The sequence below is a fragment of the Anomalospiza imberbis genome, chromosome 5, assembly GCF_031753505.1.
Source record: "Anomalospiza imberbis isolate Cuckoo-Finch-1a 21T00152 chromosome 5, ASM3175350v1, whole genome shotgun sequence".
Lineage (NCBI taxonomy): Eukaryota > Metazoa > Chordata > Aves > Passeriformes > Viduidae > Anomalospiza > Anomalospiza imberbis.
This window is the reverse complement of record NC_089685.1, coordinates 48,167,578-48,185,197: the sequence shown is the minus strand read 5'-3', so window position 1 is coordinate 48,185,197 and position 17,620 is coordinate 48,167,578. Positions and strand designations below refer to the sequence as shown.

Below are 17,620 nucleotides of genomic sequence, written 5' to 3'. Positions count from 1 at the left end.
AACTGAATGAGGATTTGGAAGACAAAACATCTCAAATTACCACAAAAGGTACCCCATATACAGCTAGTGAACTGTCTAAACTGAGAAGGGAATATAGCTGGGAATGTGCTGAATTTATCTGGAACTAAGTGTTGCCTTATCCTCCACAGAAGAGGGACAAGCTAAGACAGAAGAACTGAGTGATCAAGCTGGAGAATTATTTCAGTCTATGCAACCATGAGCCTGGTTTGATGGATTAGAACCTGGATCATGGGTTACTACCCTGCTAGAGCCTTTAGGGCTTACAGGCCAGAGAAAATGCTTAGCATGAGTTGGAATTGCAATTGTCACTGGAGTTGTATTTTTAAATGTTGGCATTAGCCTAATTAAGTGCATGATAACATGCTTATTTACCCTTGGCATTTTCTACTTTTCCATTTTCTCTCTTCCTTTCCTCCCTCACGAAGAAAAACACAGGTGAATGAATGCTCTGGATCCCAACATTTAATCTCATTTGTGTTTTAATCTCGCTTTTGCATGTGTTGAGAACCTAACTCCTTTCAACAGCTGTGGATTTGGGCAAAAATTGCCTTTTTTTCCCCAAGAGAGTATCAGAAAATCCCAAAACTGATGCAGAGTGGAGGTGTCTTCCCCATCACCACTAATGAATGATTATTTCCAGCCCTAAAAATTCTGCACTGAAGACCTTTGTAACTTTTAGAATATAATTAATGTCTTATATGCAACCACATCACAAAACCACAATGTAACTTAGCTGAAATAATTATCCTTGTCTTACATGATTAAGAAATCAGGATCCAATCCAGTATAATAAGGCTAAAAACCTTTAAGGACTGCTGGACCACCAGCCACATCAATCTTTAAATTTATGGATCCACATTAAGACCTCTTAAATGTCATCCAGGATTAGTATTTCACATTGTCTCTTTTCCCAGAGTTATCTTGCCATAATAAATTGTGTGATTAAGGTGTAATATGGGGTTAAATGCTAGTTCTTTTTTTAATTATTCTACCTGTTGACCTCCCTACAGCTAACAGCTTCAGAAACTTCCACTCACAACAGAAACACCTCAATTACCTGCCTGAGTGCATAATTTCTTCAGATGCACTTTAATCAGCAAACTTTTTAAAAAATTCTCTCCCGCTGTCAGCTTAGTAACAGCTTCATGAGTTATTTTATTTTTCTCTGATGAAAAGAAAATGCTTCTGAAGACTGACAGGTTAAAAGCAAAATCAGGCAAATTAGTGCCAGTTTTACAGATCTGGAATTCCAGCTGCTTCTCAAAAAATTGCCCTCAATTTCCTGTATTTCAGATCATTATTTCTTATACTTGTACCATTCCATTGTTATTATTATTCAAAGAGAAGAAAATGGAGCCAGGACACCTCCAGATTTGTGATTAGCAGAGAAAGGGAAAACCCAGACAAAAGCTGCCAGGACCAACAGCTCTGGCTGGCCTTGGACTCCCAGGGGCCACCTCTATGTCATCTTTTAGGAAGGACAAAAACTCACCAAAGATTCATTTCTAACACGAGTACAATGTTTTAATAATAAACACCATAAACCCAACTGAAATACAAACTTCAACCACTGATTTCGTGAAGGAATTCTGCTTTATGCAGAATGACATTAAACATCAAAAAAAGTTATGAACAGTACTCCTGGGTTTCCAGGATTCCAAAATGCTCAACTGATGGAAATTACAGTTCAAAGATACCAGCACAAAATCACAGTGAAGGGATGCCCTTTAGGGCCTGTTCATTTGGCTTAAATTAATATCCTGATGAATTAGGACTAATCCAAAATCCCACACAGCAGAAACAAGTGTGTGATTTTCACAGTCTGTAGTCACACAGCAGAAGTGACATACCTGGCCAGTTTTAGCTTTGGGACAGAATGTGACATTCTGTCAACAAGACGACGACTTGTTAAGAGAACTAGTGTTTCCCATCCCTAAAATCTAAACCTTATTTTATTAATTACAAGGAGTGCATCCTTTTAACAAGGTAACATAAAAAACACAACTACAAACCACAAAACCAACCATGCACAAACACAACATCAGTTCCAGAGAAAGACTTTCTGGCAAAGGTACAAGCCCAAAGTTTTTTTTTATCCCAGTTCAAGGGTAAAGGAACTTTTTTTTTTGCACTTTTGAAGCTTAAAGTTCTGAGACTGCCCCAAGTCTGTCACTGATGGAACAAGATAGACCAGACCAACAGGTCTTAAAACTCTGCAATTTCCAACCCTGACAGGCCCAATGTCAGAGTCCTACAGGGAACAAGAAAAGAAGAAAAAATGCTTCCTCTGCTGTTTTCACAAGATGATGCACCTGAGCCTCTCAGTGTTCATTATTTGCCCTACTCCTCCCCCTCATTAATACGTAACAGCCAAAACCACATAATAATCCAAATAGGTTATGACAAAGTAAACCCAGGCTCAACTGAGTTCACCTTTGAACAAAAGAAGGTGAACTTTTATTGCCCTATAAACCAATTTGGCTTTTCCTCATGAACTTTTGGTAAGCAAGGTAGACCTGAAAGGAGGTTATTTTGTTCAGGGATTTTTTGCTTGTGTTTTCAGTTAGGGTTTTTTTGGGTGGTGTGGGGGGGTTGTTTGTTTTAAACTAAAAGCAGAAAGTATTTTTTTCTATTTTGAGCAGTACAGCTGACCTGAGGATCAGCTAAGTCAAGGACACCTAATTTAAAGACTTCCTAAAGGAAGATAGCTTTTGCAAACAGATGCTGGGAACAGGGGTGCTGTTAAACTGAACATCTTTACATAAGCATCTTGCTTCCCTCTACATAAATCAGACTTAACAGGAGATGCTTAAATCATCCCTGAGGACTTTATCATTAGTTTCAACTCATTAGGAGAGGTACAATTGCCCAAGTACATGCTGAAAGACATACCAGGTAAAAAATACACTCGAATTTGATGAATTATCTTGTATATGAATGCTGCACTTCAGTGCATCCCAGTGATAATGATCTCTTGAGCTGCCTCAAAAAAGGTCATTCCTGGCCAAAATCCCTGCAGGCTCCAGGGCAGGGATTAGATCAACTGCTGCTTGTTGATGCATCTGAGTGTACAGTCAGCACCTTCACAGGTACAACAACTGCAACACCACAGCCCAGAGGTCACCTGCCCCACATGACAGAATGGTCTAGAAGAGTCACAGATGTTTGCACTGGACACATTCACAGCATAATGCTGAGCAAGCTGCAGAAGCCACACGATCCTGAGAGACTGGGAGCTGAGGTGCAGGCAGAGCTTCAGAGGCAGATGAAAGGGATAAGGCACTGGCACCTTCACAGGAAAGGAGACTGCTGGGATTAAAAAGGGGGCAAGAAATGGATGCTGCAGCAACCGCCTGCTGTCCTAGCAGGAGTCCTAAGCTATAAACATTGGAATTCAGGAGAGCATTGCCTGGGAGCAGTGTATTCAGTTGCTTCTGAATTTCCTGAAGCACCTGCAGCTGACTTCGCTGATTCAGGAGAAGCATATCCATGTTTTCCCTCATTTTCTTTACTGTACAAAGAGAAGGGAATGTTAATGCCTGCTATGTAAAAACACGAGGCAGTTCAGAAGTATTTTTCTACTTACACTCTTCAGAAACAAGATTCCAGTGATCCATCTCACTCTCCTCTGCACCACACTTTTGCTCTTTCTGATGCAGAGATGTAAATTCAGGTTGATTTGCATCTAAAAGGAAGACACTGCAAGTCAAAAGTTGCAAAGTCTGCATTCCAAACATAGCAGCTCAGCAACAACCCTTCCTCTCATCCACATCTTAAAATTCAAACTTAATTCAAGTCACACGGTGGTCCAAAATCAAAGATTAGGTAGATACAGCTGGTTTTTTTTTGGTGGTTTTTTTTTTTTTTCTTTTTTGTTTTTTTTTTGTTTTTTTGGTTTTTTTTTTTTTAGGAGGGGGCACAGGGAAAGGAGGAAGCAAAGCTGAAGCAAAGGATCTGCTAAGGAAAGGGGAAACTAAGATTTAGTAAAAATATGTTTGTGTTTGCACACTTTCTTTAGAAGTAGGTACAGTGTTAGACTAATCTGATACTACTCAGCATCCAACTGAAAGGGCAAAAATGAGACTTTTCTTCAGGAATTATAAACTCTTCCATCTGAAGAGAAATCAAGGTTTCGGAGTGTAAGGTTCCATGCTTAGCGTTCTTAGGCCACCCCTCTGTATCTATGGACTGAGAGGCCTCAAACCCTACATTAAGAATTCAGTTTTGCCATTCTATCACAAACCTTATTATAACAATGGGAATAATGATGAAGTTAAGGTGAAAGGCTTAGGCTTTTTTTTTTTCCCAGAAGAAACAAACAAAACCAAGTAAACAACTCCAAACAAACCAACCACAAAAACCAAAGAAAAACCTCACACACAAAACACCTGCTTCTCATGCCAACACCCACAACAATTCTGTGGGTGTCTAGGCAAGACCCAAGATGAAAACTTAAAATATTTTTGACCAAGGATAAAGGGACTTCCCATGTAAATGTACAACAACAGGGAAAAACAGCCCACAATGCCAGTTTTTATCCCTGAATTTCAGGTCATTACTAGAACACAAAATATCACAAAATCCAGAAAACACCCTACTTGAAACAATCCCTTTGTCTGTCAGCCTGTGCTGTGCTAAGAATATTCCAGAGTCTTCCCACTGTAGACAACAACAAGCTAGGATTCAATGTCCACATATAACAAAATTTGGCTGCTAGAGATGACCAAGGCACTGTTTACAGCCTTTTGCAAGTCAAAATTCCTTACATCTCCCAAAGCTCAGCATTTTGGTGGCTGAGCACTTCTGAAGATCTAAGGCTGGACATCAGGCAACATTATGAAGCAGGAATTAGTGAGCCCTTTATTATCAGTGGGATCTGAGAGCTTTGAGGAGTCAAAGATGCCAGGCAATCTTCATGGTAACACCTAAATTTCAATTTCAGCTTTTTCAAGTCACTTCCTCAGATGGCAGAGATAAATATTGACAGATGGAAAGAAAAAGTAACAACCAACCCCCAACACTCATATTCACAGCAGAGGGAGAATTGTTTAGGAAGAAACAGAGATATATTTCATGTATCCCCTGAGATTTTGTATAACTTGAAATAAACACAATTCAGTTACCTGCTGTGTGTTCACTGGGTCTCTCTCTCAGATGTTGGTGTCTGATGAAGTTTGAGCTCACACTGAAGCTACTTCCATTCTCTGAACGCCTACAGGGCTTCTCACTTGTATGGACTCTCTGATGCTGCAGCAGAGCTGTGTTCTCACTGAAGTTCTTTCTGCACATGGTGCAGGAAAATATTTTCTTTTTCATATGGGTTTTGTGGTGAGCAAGGAGGCTCGAGGCACGGCTGAAGGTTTTCTCACACTCCTTGCACTTGTAAGGCCTCTCCCCTGTATGGACTCTCTGGTGAACCACCAGGTTTGCCTTCCTGCTGAAGCTCTTCCCACATTCTGCACACACAAACACCTTTTCTCTTGTGTGGATTTGCAGGTGGGTCAGAAGCCTGCAGTGCCCCTTGAAGCCCTTCCCACATTCTGGACACTTGAAGGGTTTCTCTTCACAGTGCAGTTTCTGGCCATCAGCGCCAAGGATGACTTTCCTGGAGTCAGTCTCCTCATGAGGGGAAATATCACAGGCTGCCCCCCTCTCTGGGCTCTCAGCTTCAAGTACCTGAGGCAGCTTCTTTTGCTTAAGGTTTTCAGGAAAGCCTTTCTCCTCCTCATTGTCCCCCAAAACGCAGTCCCCTGATGGAGTAAGAGACCCATCTTAACACTCCTCTTTCCCTGAGACAGATAGGCTGCTCTTTGTAAAATAACTCAATTTCTCAGCCTGCCTTCAGCTTACACCAGATTCCCTTTCCCAAAGAGGAATGGAAATTCTAAAGACTGAGACAAGAAGGGGGAGAAAAATGGCAAAGGGAAGAAGAGAAAGGTAAGAAATGTTCCTCTTCTATTCCTTCCTCTCCCCATTTCCTTGTACTTCCCTTCAGAAAATGGCAAAACAAAGACTGCCAAGATGAAGGAAGGAAAGGAATATCCTGAAGAATCTCACCTATCCCAAATATCTACTTTAAGCTATTTGTTCCTGCAGACTTAGCTCAAAAGGTTTCCAGCCTGCTAAATTATCATTAACACACTGTTTCAAAGCTGGGCATTTGGGTGGGGATCTTTCAGCACAAAAGAGCCCATGCAACCCTCACTAGGCAAGGCCAGCAGGGAGATTTAGGTTGTTTCTCACTTGTCCTAGTTCATATTTACCAGAAAACAGTTAAATTATGTGTTTTGTAGGTTGGCACACCAGGTTTTTTTCTCTATCACAACAATAGTTGTAAATACTATAAGGATACTGTATATTTATGTATCAGAAGTCAAAGGGCTCTTTATTGATTTAAAAAAAAATCAGCTAATTCCATATTAACTATTACGATCTCTTTTCATAGCTAGAACTAACACAACATTTACTTTTCTTGCCATGACAGGCCAAATAAATTGCATTCTGACAAAACACACCAGAAACATTCAAACATGTCCCTTTTTTTCCTGAAGAATGCAACCTGTTTATTTCACAAGTGTATATGAACCATCATACTCCCCACAGTAAGCTCTAGGTATCTTATCCAGATGGGAAGCTCTTACATTTACAGCTGTTCAGCATTAACAGAATTATAAGGATCACCTAATAAACACTTAGCCAAGGCTGATTTTTGCAAGCAACTTCAGGTGTTTGCTACTAATTCAAGCAAAGGATTTAGCAATTAGCATCTCTGATATAGCATTAAAATAGTACTCACACATTTAACACAAAAAAAAAGTTTGTTTAATCCACTAACAAAACCAAACCAGGCTTTCTACATTCAAGATAAAACTCTGCAGGGCAATTTCAGTCTTACCTCTATAATCCAAAGAATAAAATTCCTAAGTAACATGTCCTTGAAGAGGCAAAATACTGCATTTACATGGACACAGCTACCAACATCTAAATAGCAGCAATAAAATAAGCAAACCTGCTGAGAGAGGGAGTCCTCTCTCTTACATCAAGGAATTACAGCCAGGAAGAGCTTTCTCCCAGAGGGATGAAGAAAGCTCTCTCTGGCAGGAGCACTCATTCCTGACCCTACAGCCACAATGCTGATTGTTCCTCGAGAGCCCTGCAGGTCCCTGACAGTGCCAGGGAACCACAGAACCCTCCATTCCCACACACCAAGTGTGAGAATGTGCCAGAGCTGGGCATTCGCACACTTTGGATTTAGCTCCACAACTCCCTTAGACCCTCCTCACCTGTAAGAAACTCTGGAAAAGGGGAGTGTGCTGGCTACCCATCACTCCTAATGAACTGTATTGTCCCATTTTAGAAGAGGTGCTGAAAAACCACAGCAGAAAGAAACTCAGAACGCCACTGCAGCCCTGCCTCGGCCTGGCATGGCATCCCGGGGATGGAATGCTGGCACCACGCTTCCCCGCGGGATTTAACTAGCAAGAGTTTACACCTCACCTGGATATCCTGCAGCATCACTCCTCCCGGGGCTCTGGAAAATGGAAAATATGGACTCCATTGCTGGCTCCATCTAGAAGAAGAGAGGACAAGGAGCGTGGAACCTTTCGCGGCAGATGGGAGCAGAAGGGGAGGGGCAGACGCTGGTACAGCACGCTTCGGCAGGGCCCGGCCTAGGAGCCGCAAACCCGCCCCAGCCACCGAGGCCCCCGGGGCAGAGAGGGCAGCCCTGCACAAAGACCCCAGGCTGGGGGAGCCGTGAGCTTCATCCAGAAACCAGCGTGGTAAGGAGCGCCTTTCCCTAAGCTCAGTCTCCCTGGGAAGCACGGAGCAGCCCTCGAGCTGCGGGGCGCTCTCAGCCACCTCACCTCGTGTTCCTGCCACGCTTTAATCGCCTCCCGCGGGGCCGCTCCGCCCTCCCCCGAGCGCCGGGCCTGCTCTGCCGGGCCCTCGCCTCCCCGCCGCCCCGCCGGCTGTGCCCGCTACAGCCCAGCGCTCCTGCCCGGGCCCGAGAGCCGGCCGGGCGGTCAGTGCCGCGCTCCTCGGGCTCGCCCTTCGGCGTCGCCGGCCGCTAGAAATGCGGCGGGAGCTCTGCCTGCGCCGCCCCGCGCGGTTCCGGCCACAGTGGCTCGCCGGGCTCCCCCGCACGGAGCTCCGCGTCCCCGCTGGGCAGCACAGGGCTGAGCTGGCAGGGTGAGCCACGGAATAGTCATCGTCCTACCCCTGTGCTCAAGCGGCGTCATCCCAGAGCGCACAGCATGGCATCTGGACGGTTCCGGAAAGCGCCCCCCTCCGTGAGGGAGCCTCCGCAGCCTCTCCGCGCGGTCCGGTTGCGGCGCTTGGAATAAGGTGGAGCGATTGGCTCGTGCAGATGAGGAGGGGTTGTTAAATACGGCCGTGTCTGAGGCTGCAGTGCAAGGGGTGATCAGGGCTGTGTGCGCTGTCGCTATCGCTGTCCAGGTGGGCAGTTATCTTCTGTTAATGGGCCATCGAGTCCCATTGCGTGACTGATCAAATTCCATCATCCCATTGGGGGATGCTCCGCCCAGGGCGGGGAACCAGGCATTCCTACCTGGATGGAACCCCACAGGCAGTGTTTTCCCACTGGATTCACAGAGGAGCAGCTTTCTTTCCCACTGCATTCCGAGGAAGACCAGGCCCATCTACACCACCGCTGGATCTTCAGGGGAAAACTCCACCCTTCCACAGGCTCACTGCTCCAACAGAAGCACATCTGTCACTGCTGGAGGGCTGCAGCCACCATTGAATGGGACTGCTACCAACACCCTGACTCACAGGGTGTCAGGTTGTATTCTGACTCTGTCAGTGGTGTTTTGTGTCACTGCATTTTTATTTTCCTAATAAAGAACTGTAATTCCTTCTCCCATGTCTTTGCCTGAAAGCCCCTTAATTTCAAAATTACAATAATTTGTAGGGAGGGGGTTTACATTTTCCATTTCAAGAGAGGCTCCTGCCTTCCTTAGCTGACACCTGTCTTTTCAAACCAAGACAGGTGGAAAGAAGTTCTGTTGAAGTTTACAGTTCTTTTGACATGTATTTTCACAGTTCCAGTTTGGTTTTAAACCCTTTTTCTGTTCTCCCTTCAATCCTCCCCTTTGTGTGCTTGCAACCTGTGCCAGGACCTCACCACCCGCACAGGGAAGAATTTCTTCCCAATATCCAGTCTAAACCTGCTCTCTGTCAGTGTGAAGCCATCGCCCCTTGTCCTGTCACTCCAGGTCCTTGTCCAGAGTCTCTCTCCATCTTTCCTGCAGTCTCCCTTTAGGACCTGGAAGGTCACAATGAAGTCACCCCATAGGTTCAGTCCTCCGGGCTGAACAATCCCAATTCTCTTGGTGTTTTCTCATAGAAGAGGTGCTCTAAATTTTGTTTAGGGAACATTAAATATTTGGGTATTAACAGATCCTAGGGACTCTTAGAGATAAGAAAGTCCTAAGACAACAAGACTTCTGGGCCAGTGCTGGCTTTCCAGCTGTGTGGTTTGGCTCACTGCAGTTGTTAATAAAGGATTGTGGAGGGACTCACAGTCTGTATTTCCCAATTCCAGAAGACCTCCTTTGCTGTGCCAGCCCTTTTCTGCCCTGTGGGATCATGGCTGCTCCTTTCAGACCTTCTCTCTGCTCACGCACACACCAGGGCCATGGAGCAGCTCTTTGACAGGGATATCCTGCAGCTAAGGGCACAGCTTTAAGTCCCATGTGCTTTCAGTAGCAGCCACTCCTTGGTGCTGCACTAAACTAAGGCGATTCTTTTGTTTAACTTCTGGTTTTCAGGCCATTTCCCCTTATTTGTCAGGATTAATTTTGGTTTGGGAAGAGCTGGATTCCATGATCCTCGCGGGTCCCTCCCAACTCGGGATATTCTGTGATTTGATGATGTGACCTTGTTTTATGGCAGTCTCAGGTGCTGCTGATTGAGCAGGTTGAGCTTTTACCTTTCTGCAGCTGTGTGCTTTGGAGGATAGAGGTATCCCATCCACAGTCACAGCCAGTATTTTGCAATAAAACAGGATTATTTTCCTTAGCCTTCAAGAGTCCATGATGTAGATGTGAATGAGCTTGTTGCATTAGATGCTGCTGGTTGTCAACAGACCTTTATGCAGCATCCTAATAAATCACATTCCAGCAAGGTCTGTTCTTCCCTGCAGGGAAAAATGGAAGCCTGGATTAACTGACTTTAACGTATTCGAAGTTGGTGTAAGATTAATATTCCTACTATCTAAATGAATCTGGCCTATAGACACTAAAGTGGTGAGTGTCATAGAAAAATTAATTAGGAAATAAATTATTTTCTTGGCCCAGCAGAACTTGAACTGTGTGGCGTGATGGCTTGTAAGACCACCAGGTAATAGAGGTGCAAAAAAGATTGTGAAGAGTTTTCTCACTCATCCCTCAAGTTCATTAAAGAAAGCAGTGAGTCTTCATGCAGAAATAGTGTGTAAGTAATAAAAGTACCTGTTATAATACATAAGTAGGTTAGAACACATTGCTATGGCATTTTATAATTTAAAGTTCTTGAGTTTGGGAAACTAATAATAATTTATATAAAATTCTTTCAAGACTGTATCTCAAATTAGACAAGTCCATGTTAGATGTCCGTGCAAGTATTTTTAATTTGAAAGACATCATTTTCACTAACTTAAGTAGGAGCCTTGGGTTTCAATTTAATAGGAATATTCTAACTAGCCCTGTCCCTTGCACTGTTCACAGCCTTCTCACCTTGAGGTCAAGGTTTTAAAGAGCCTACTCTCTATACCAGCATTCAGATCCTTAATAAATCTGTTGAATCTTCTCATCTGGGGTTAGACATAATATAATTTCCCAGGTTAACACTGAATTGCAAATAAGTATTGTGATTTTCTATCAGGTTTTGCATTAACTTTGCATTAATTTTGCAGTGTTCTCGCCTCAGCTTATTAGTGAGAATGATCATGTGAGATAAAAACCTTTTAAAGCACAGACAGTATGCCATCTCCAACTCCTCTGCTTTTAACAATGCCTCTCACTCTGTTGTAAGAGAAAATTTGATGTGACATAATTTGCCTTTGGAATTCCACACTATTATTGTTTGCCTTTTTAACTACTGTGTAACTGCTGTGTATTGTTCTTGTATTGAAGTCAGGCTTACTAAAAATAGTTCCCATGTTCTCGTCCTCTTGTATTTCCTTTGTCTTCTCTAATCTTGTCCATCTTTCCTGAGCTCTCCAGGATATCTACCAGCCTACCTCAGCTTGCTCCAGCCTATAGGTGACAGTAAAAAAATCTAAATTAAGTACTCAGTAACCTCTTCTCTGTCTGCTCTGAGTTCTTACCCTTTTGATGCTGATCTTCTGTTTATTACATAAATTGGTTTTGGACTGTTCTGTGTCCCAGTTACTTAGTTGCTTGGTTGTGCTTTATTTATTTTTTAAATACATTATTTTATGTAATCTGACCTACTTGTCACCTCTATGCCATTCCTGGTCATGATTTCCAACCAGTAGGAAAATTTGTGGTTTGCTACATTTACTCTCTTAACCTTTTCTTTTCCTTTCTCTAGCTGGAGACAGTACATTCTTTAGCAATTCCTTAAAGGACATTTAAGTGCCCATCTTCCCACAGGCTGTTCTCCAGGGGATTTATCTGCCTTGGGATCTTACTGCTGGTTCTCTGAGATGGCAGACACCCGATTTCTGGAAATACAGTCCTTTCTTTTGTGGTGGGTATCCAGTTCTCACCATCTCTTCAGCAGAAATGAGGAAGAGGATTTTGACTTGCTTTTTGGGCCCTGGGGTAGTGGATGTTGCCTGGGATCTTTTCTCTCAGTATTTTGTCTCACTTCTACTTAGGCAAAATCCTTGTATTTCACAGTTATCCCAGGATCACTGATGTTGGAATAGACTGTTATAAATGAAAAACGATCCAGCCAAATTAAAAAAATGAAAAGAATTTATTTTAACAATAGAGATCTAACTTAGCCAGCCACACGGAAAAGGACAATGCCAAGCCCGGGATCGGCGCTGGGTGCAAGACACAGAGATCGGCCTCAGCAGAGGTTTCACTCTGTGCCCCCACACCACCATCCTGGTACAAGCGATTTTTATAGGGAAAATTTTTGCCTGAGGCCAGGATTTCGGCATTCAGTCCTTTGTTTCATTCAAAGTCCCATAAATTGATGAGATTTCCTTCTCGGCGACAAGGTAGAGAAATTCAAAGTCTGGTGTCCTGGAAACTCTTGATGAAATTTACGGGAACAGAGTGTTCACATGTATCGGCCCGGGGGGATGTTCCTGATATCCATCTCGGGTCGTTCACGCGATGATCAGCGCCTGGGTGTCTCCATATCGCCTCAGATAAGGCCCATCTCCTGGTGAGCCACATCCCCTTGCTTGTAAATCAGGTTTCAACACACACTTAGTTTTGCCTGAGAAGGGGGGGCTTCTAATGCCAAGAGGTACATCCTAACAACTATTTAATATTATATATATATGAAGCAAGAAAATGGCGCGAATTATACCTGTTACAAATAACAAGACCTCCAAGGAAATAAGCAAAACTTATCAATGTTTCAAATCCATATTCATCACAGGACACAGCACTTCCAAATAAAATGCCAAATGCTGTAATAGAGCAAGCTGTAAACAAAATTTCTCAGCAGATAAAATTATTGTTTTACATACCAAAATATATTTACCGTTTTGTATTGCTCATTGACTGATTTTATGCTTTCTAAGGCTAAACAGTATCTTAATTAGAAGAAATACTAATAGAAGATAGTTGGAATTTACTGCATATTAAATTCTAGCTAATTCCTTTGCTTGCTTTCACATTCTTATTGTCAGTAATTATGAAAATGAAGACTAGGAAAACAATTTCATTTTTTTTCTGGAAATATTAATCTCACCCTAATGCCAAAAATTAAAGAATGAATAAAATAATGTAACTGTTGCTTTTATTATCCCGCCACTGGGATTGTCATCTATCAGATGCCTAAACTCACATCCTCTCTCCCAGCTTTGACTGCAGAGTGCCAAACTTGTGCCTCACTTGCCTTTTCAAGCTAATTTACCTCATTAGTGTGCTCACTGCTGAATTTGCTCTTGCTGACTCAATCTTACCTGGCAGCTCTTTATTTATCAATAAAGCTTTCCCAGAGGTGTTAAGTGGTAGCAAACTTCCCATGGTCAGCTGACATTTCTCTTTCCCCAGACCAATTGTCATATCAGCCTCAGCTGGGGGGAAGTAAGAAAATGTGCTAAAATGATCAATAATCATGGATTGTGGAGAGGACACAATTTCCCCTTAAACTCAGTGTTGCATAAACACAGCCACTGTTGAACAGGTTAATGTAGTTCACACTTTCAAGCAGCCAGTTTTATTTATTACTCTGCAATTACAGTTGTGTTTTTACTGTCTGTAGTTTTAATTTTTTCATTTATTCCTCAAGTTCCACAATGCCTCCATTTTCAAATGCCTGAGGCAAAAAGAAAGATACATTTAAATTCACCCACCTCTTTCTGCAAGGTTGTGCCATGCTATAAACCTTCTATTACTTTCTGGTCAAAACCTAACTGCCAGAGACTGGGGTATTTGACTGAATTTTGGGGGGCTCTTCAGTGTCTTGCACAGCAAATACTCGGTGACATATGACAGTGGCAGAGGATCTGTGTTATCAGTAGCAAAATATCAGTCATTGTGTGCCTCAGATCTCGCCTATTTACTGATCCAAATACAGTAACATCCTCTTTCTACAAACATTTTTGCTGGCTTTTTCACCAGCCCTTAATTCTCTGGCCAGTTTATATAGGTTTAATCCAATGAATTATGTTTCATTAATCAAGGAACACCAAGGTGTTCTCTGGAGTGGTTATGAATCCCAGTTGGAGAGGAGGAGCTTGCAGTGAGAACTGAATCAGAAATACAGAAGTCAGGACACACACTGAGGTGGGAATTCCTGTTTGAAAGCCCTCTGCAAAGCTCTCACCATACCTTGTTCAGGGAAAACTGGAAAAAGATGGATCACATTGGCAGCTCCAGAGCTATTGTCTTGATCCCCTCTTGCCTACTCTTGTCTTACAGAAGATGCTTTTCATTGCTGTGGCTTTTGCATCTGGGGCTGGGTGTTACCTGCTGCTTCCCTGGACTCTGAGACTGCAGTGCAGGCAGCTGCAGGAATTTGTATCATCAAGGCACCTGTGGCAAGAGAAGTAGATGAGTGTGTGGCCCTCTCCTGACTCTGGATGGGCTCTGGGTTAATTCAGCTTCCTCTGCTGTGGTATCCATTCCATAGGTAGGGCACGAGTCCAGAAATCCAGTTTATCCACAGCACATTTCACAGCCAAATAATCCTGTGAGTTAGGAACTGGGACCTGTGGGCTCAGTTCTTAATGAACACCAGTAGCCCTTAACTGAGGGAGATGGGGAAAACTGAAAATTGGCTGGGATGCTTTCCCTTGAGGCCTGGTGCTTATTCTGTGTGACCTGCAGTGTTATCAACTAAGGGTTTATCCATCATTTTCCTCCCCCTCTATTTTTGCTTCCCTTAAAATATGGCAATTAATGCAATTTTCCTCATTTATTTATTATTTGCCTTGATAATACTGGGCAATTAGAATGTCAGAAAAAAAGCTTTAAATATTGAAGACTGCAGGTTGACCTTAAAATCTGTTCCTTGGAAAGAATTTGAACTTTCTTGCTGATGGCTTTAATTCATTGATGCATCTCAATGGAAAATAGATTTTTTTTTCTCCGTAAAGATCACATTTACATATAAAAAATGGAAAATTATATATTAAGGAAATATTTGCTAACAAAATGAAAGTGGCATCTTTGATATATGCCCTGGGTTTTAGGATTAGAAATAATTTTCATTAAGCAAAGGGTCATGATAATGTTGTGTCTTTTGCACTCATTGAAGTCTGCTATATTGCAAAGAAGTGAGAGATAATTACTAGATATCATCTACTCTTGTCTGACAGAAAACTGACATAATGAGGTGAGGTCTCTATACTTAAAAACTAAACACTTGGGATAACATACTCAGGTACAAATGGGATGTTGTTGGGAGAAGTTGGTTGGGTTACTCCCAGTTTTCCTTTGCTGCAGACCTGTCCCTCTGAGTTTCCACAGGACACTCATCACAGCAGGACCTTTCAGTCTTCTGTATCGGGGTTAAAAGTCTCACTATTGCAGCCTTTAAAATCTGTGTTTCCCTCCTGTAGGTGGGGCTGCCGTTCCACCGACAGCTGTGCTGTAGATGTGGGCAGATGTGCTGGAGAGGCGGCCTCTGCTCAACTGCAATGGCCAGCAAGCAACTACCTCCTCTAGAAAACCAAGCAATGCAAAGTGACCGTAGCTTTAAAATATTTTATTAAATGTTTCAAATAACATAAACATCATATTAACAATTTTATGGCTGAGATTCACGCAATTTGTGGTTTGACCATTTTATCTGATTTGAGAGCTCAAAAGGTTACGCCTTAACATTAGAAACTCTGTAATTAAGATTTATAACAGAAAGTTGTCTTGCAGCTAACAAGAGGATAGAAATAGCAGATAGAACCGTAGAAACTCTGGACAGTGGGAGAGTACATATTTTACTATAAACTGGGGTCTGCCAAGATCATGTTAAGGACAAGAAACCTTTTGTAAGTGGTTTCATGTTCATCTGAAAAAACAATTCATAGTTGGTTTTAAGCAATAGAGAAAAGGGGATAGTACATCTTTAATTATTCCCCAAATACGCTTTATTTTCTGAATTTTAATTCTAAGTAAATCTGTACCACCTTCACACTAATATTTAGCACCATGTAGTGGGGTGTTCACCACTTACCTTCTGGGGAATGTTATTTGCTCTGTGCTAGAATAAGGGGTCCAATTGTACTAAAGTTGTACTGAAAGTTCATCCTTGCTTTCAGCGGTAGAATGTGTCAATGCTGGAAGAGCAACAGCATGCTTTCAACCATGAAGCTGTAGCTTATTTACAAACAAAAGGATGCCCCCCTCCCTCTTTTCCCAGTTGCTTATTCATGATAATGACTCAATTAACAGCTACAGGTTAGGTTCCCTTTACACTGGAAATGAGGGCATGTTTTAATCGCTTTGTGGTAAACTGAAGTGGAACAGGGCACTACAAACAAGCATAGCCTGGCACTTCAGGATGAGCTCCACTGCTTTTACCATGTTTTCTGGTGCTGGAAGATGCAGCTGTACACACAGACAGATGTACTGATGTTTCCTTAGAAAATGTAAAAAACACATTTCTGCAGGAGGTGGGTAATGGGCCAACAATCTGTGATTTATCAGTGGGTCTGTTACTGCTCCCTCCCTATTGTGGAAAAATTGTTTCTTAACATGGAACACAGGAGGGTGGAGGGTTAAGAAATTAAATATTTTTAGTAACAGGCATGCTGAAGATAAACAGCTTTGGTTGTTGTTCAAATGGCAGTTAAAACACAGATTAACTGTAGGGATTTGTTGTGGTTTGTTTGTTTTGTTATCGCTATTTAATTTAAAAAAATATACTTGTTAATTGCCAGGTTCTGCCCATTGCTGATGGTGAAATGATATTCAGTATTTTCTTTCAGGTATCTTCCCCAAGGCTTGGGTTTCTTCAGAGCACAAACAAATCCACTGAGGAGCACAAAGTAAAACATTGAACATCAGCCACTGCTTGAGGTGAAAAAAGTTCTTAAGCCCAGCTCCCCATGATGACAGTCACAACTGGCACTCAAGGGCCACTGCCACACATCAGCCCCTGCACTGAGGCTTTCTGAAATATGTCTGTGCTTCAGACAATCAGCTGGAAACATCTCAAGCCACAAGAAAATAGATTAAAGATTCAAGTTGCTCTTCATGTTACATGTGTGTTAAAACAACTAACAGCTTGATCCTCCCCAGGCAAGGCCAGAGGTCTGGAGCCAGCTGCTGGCAATGCTGTGTGAGCTATGCAAGGTCTCCAGAAGAGCAGACACCATCTGCAACAGCTCTGGTTTTCCAACCCAAACAACTCCTGCTGTTTTTTCGGGGCTGAGTAGCTTTTCTGTAGCTGTTTCCTTCAGCAAAATGCTGAAGAGCCTTAAAATGTCACACCACCACTATTCTGAGTGCAGCACCTTTTTGTGCATTCAGAAAACCAGGTCTGGATATGCTCAGGGGAGCAAAAAATACACCTCAGACTTGTGGGGACAACACAGCCTGTGCACACAACTGTGAATGCCTACAGGCATATTATGAGGAATTCCTGGCATGAGTAGGGAAGGGGAAGAAAAGGTGGGGCACTTCAGTCTCAGGAGAGCTGACTGATGATGTTGTAGCAGCTCTGCACCTTTGACTTTTCTGAGACCCGAGCTTTTGTCTATCATGTGCACAGCTCAAGACTTATGATCCCCTTTAGTGTTGCTTCTCTTTGTCCATAAGGCAGGCACTTAAAAAGACTTTCAGGATAAGTGTTGAAATTATTTCCTGATGTTTGAGTGGAAGTTTGTTTCAAAGTGATCTACAGTTTTGGTTTGCTTTGTGTTTTAGCCTTTCCTATGAGGACTGCAAGCTGCCTGATGACCAGAAGATGTAACTGAGGGAATGCACTCTTCCTGGAGGAATCC

At 42.6% G+C, this 17,620-nt stretch overlaps 1 protein-coding gene across 1 annotated transcript; it reads right to left on the bottom strand.

Moving 5' to 3' along the window:
* Window positions 1-1,519: 1,519 nt before the first annotated feature.
* Window positions 1,520-7,892, bottom strand: LOC137474175 (zinc finger protein 664-like). Its single transcript, XM_068190471.1, has 5 exons — window positions 7,760-7,892; window positions 7,519-7,591; window positions 5,145-5,771; window positions 3,608-3,706; window positions 1,520-3,532 (listed from the first exon to the last, which is right to left on the bottom strand). Exons 2-5 carry the CDS (start codon window positions 7,589-7,591, stop codon window positions 3,177-3,179), a joined length of 1,155 nt encoding a protein of 384 aa, XP_068046572.1. The 5' UTR covers window positions 7,760-7,892; the 3' UTR covers window positions 1,520-3,176.
* Window positions 7,893-17,620: the final 9,728 nt, after the last annotated feature.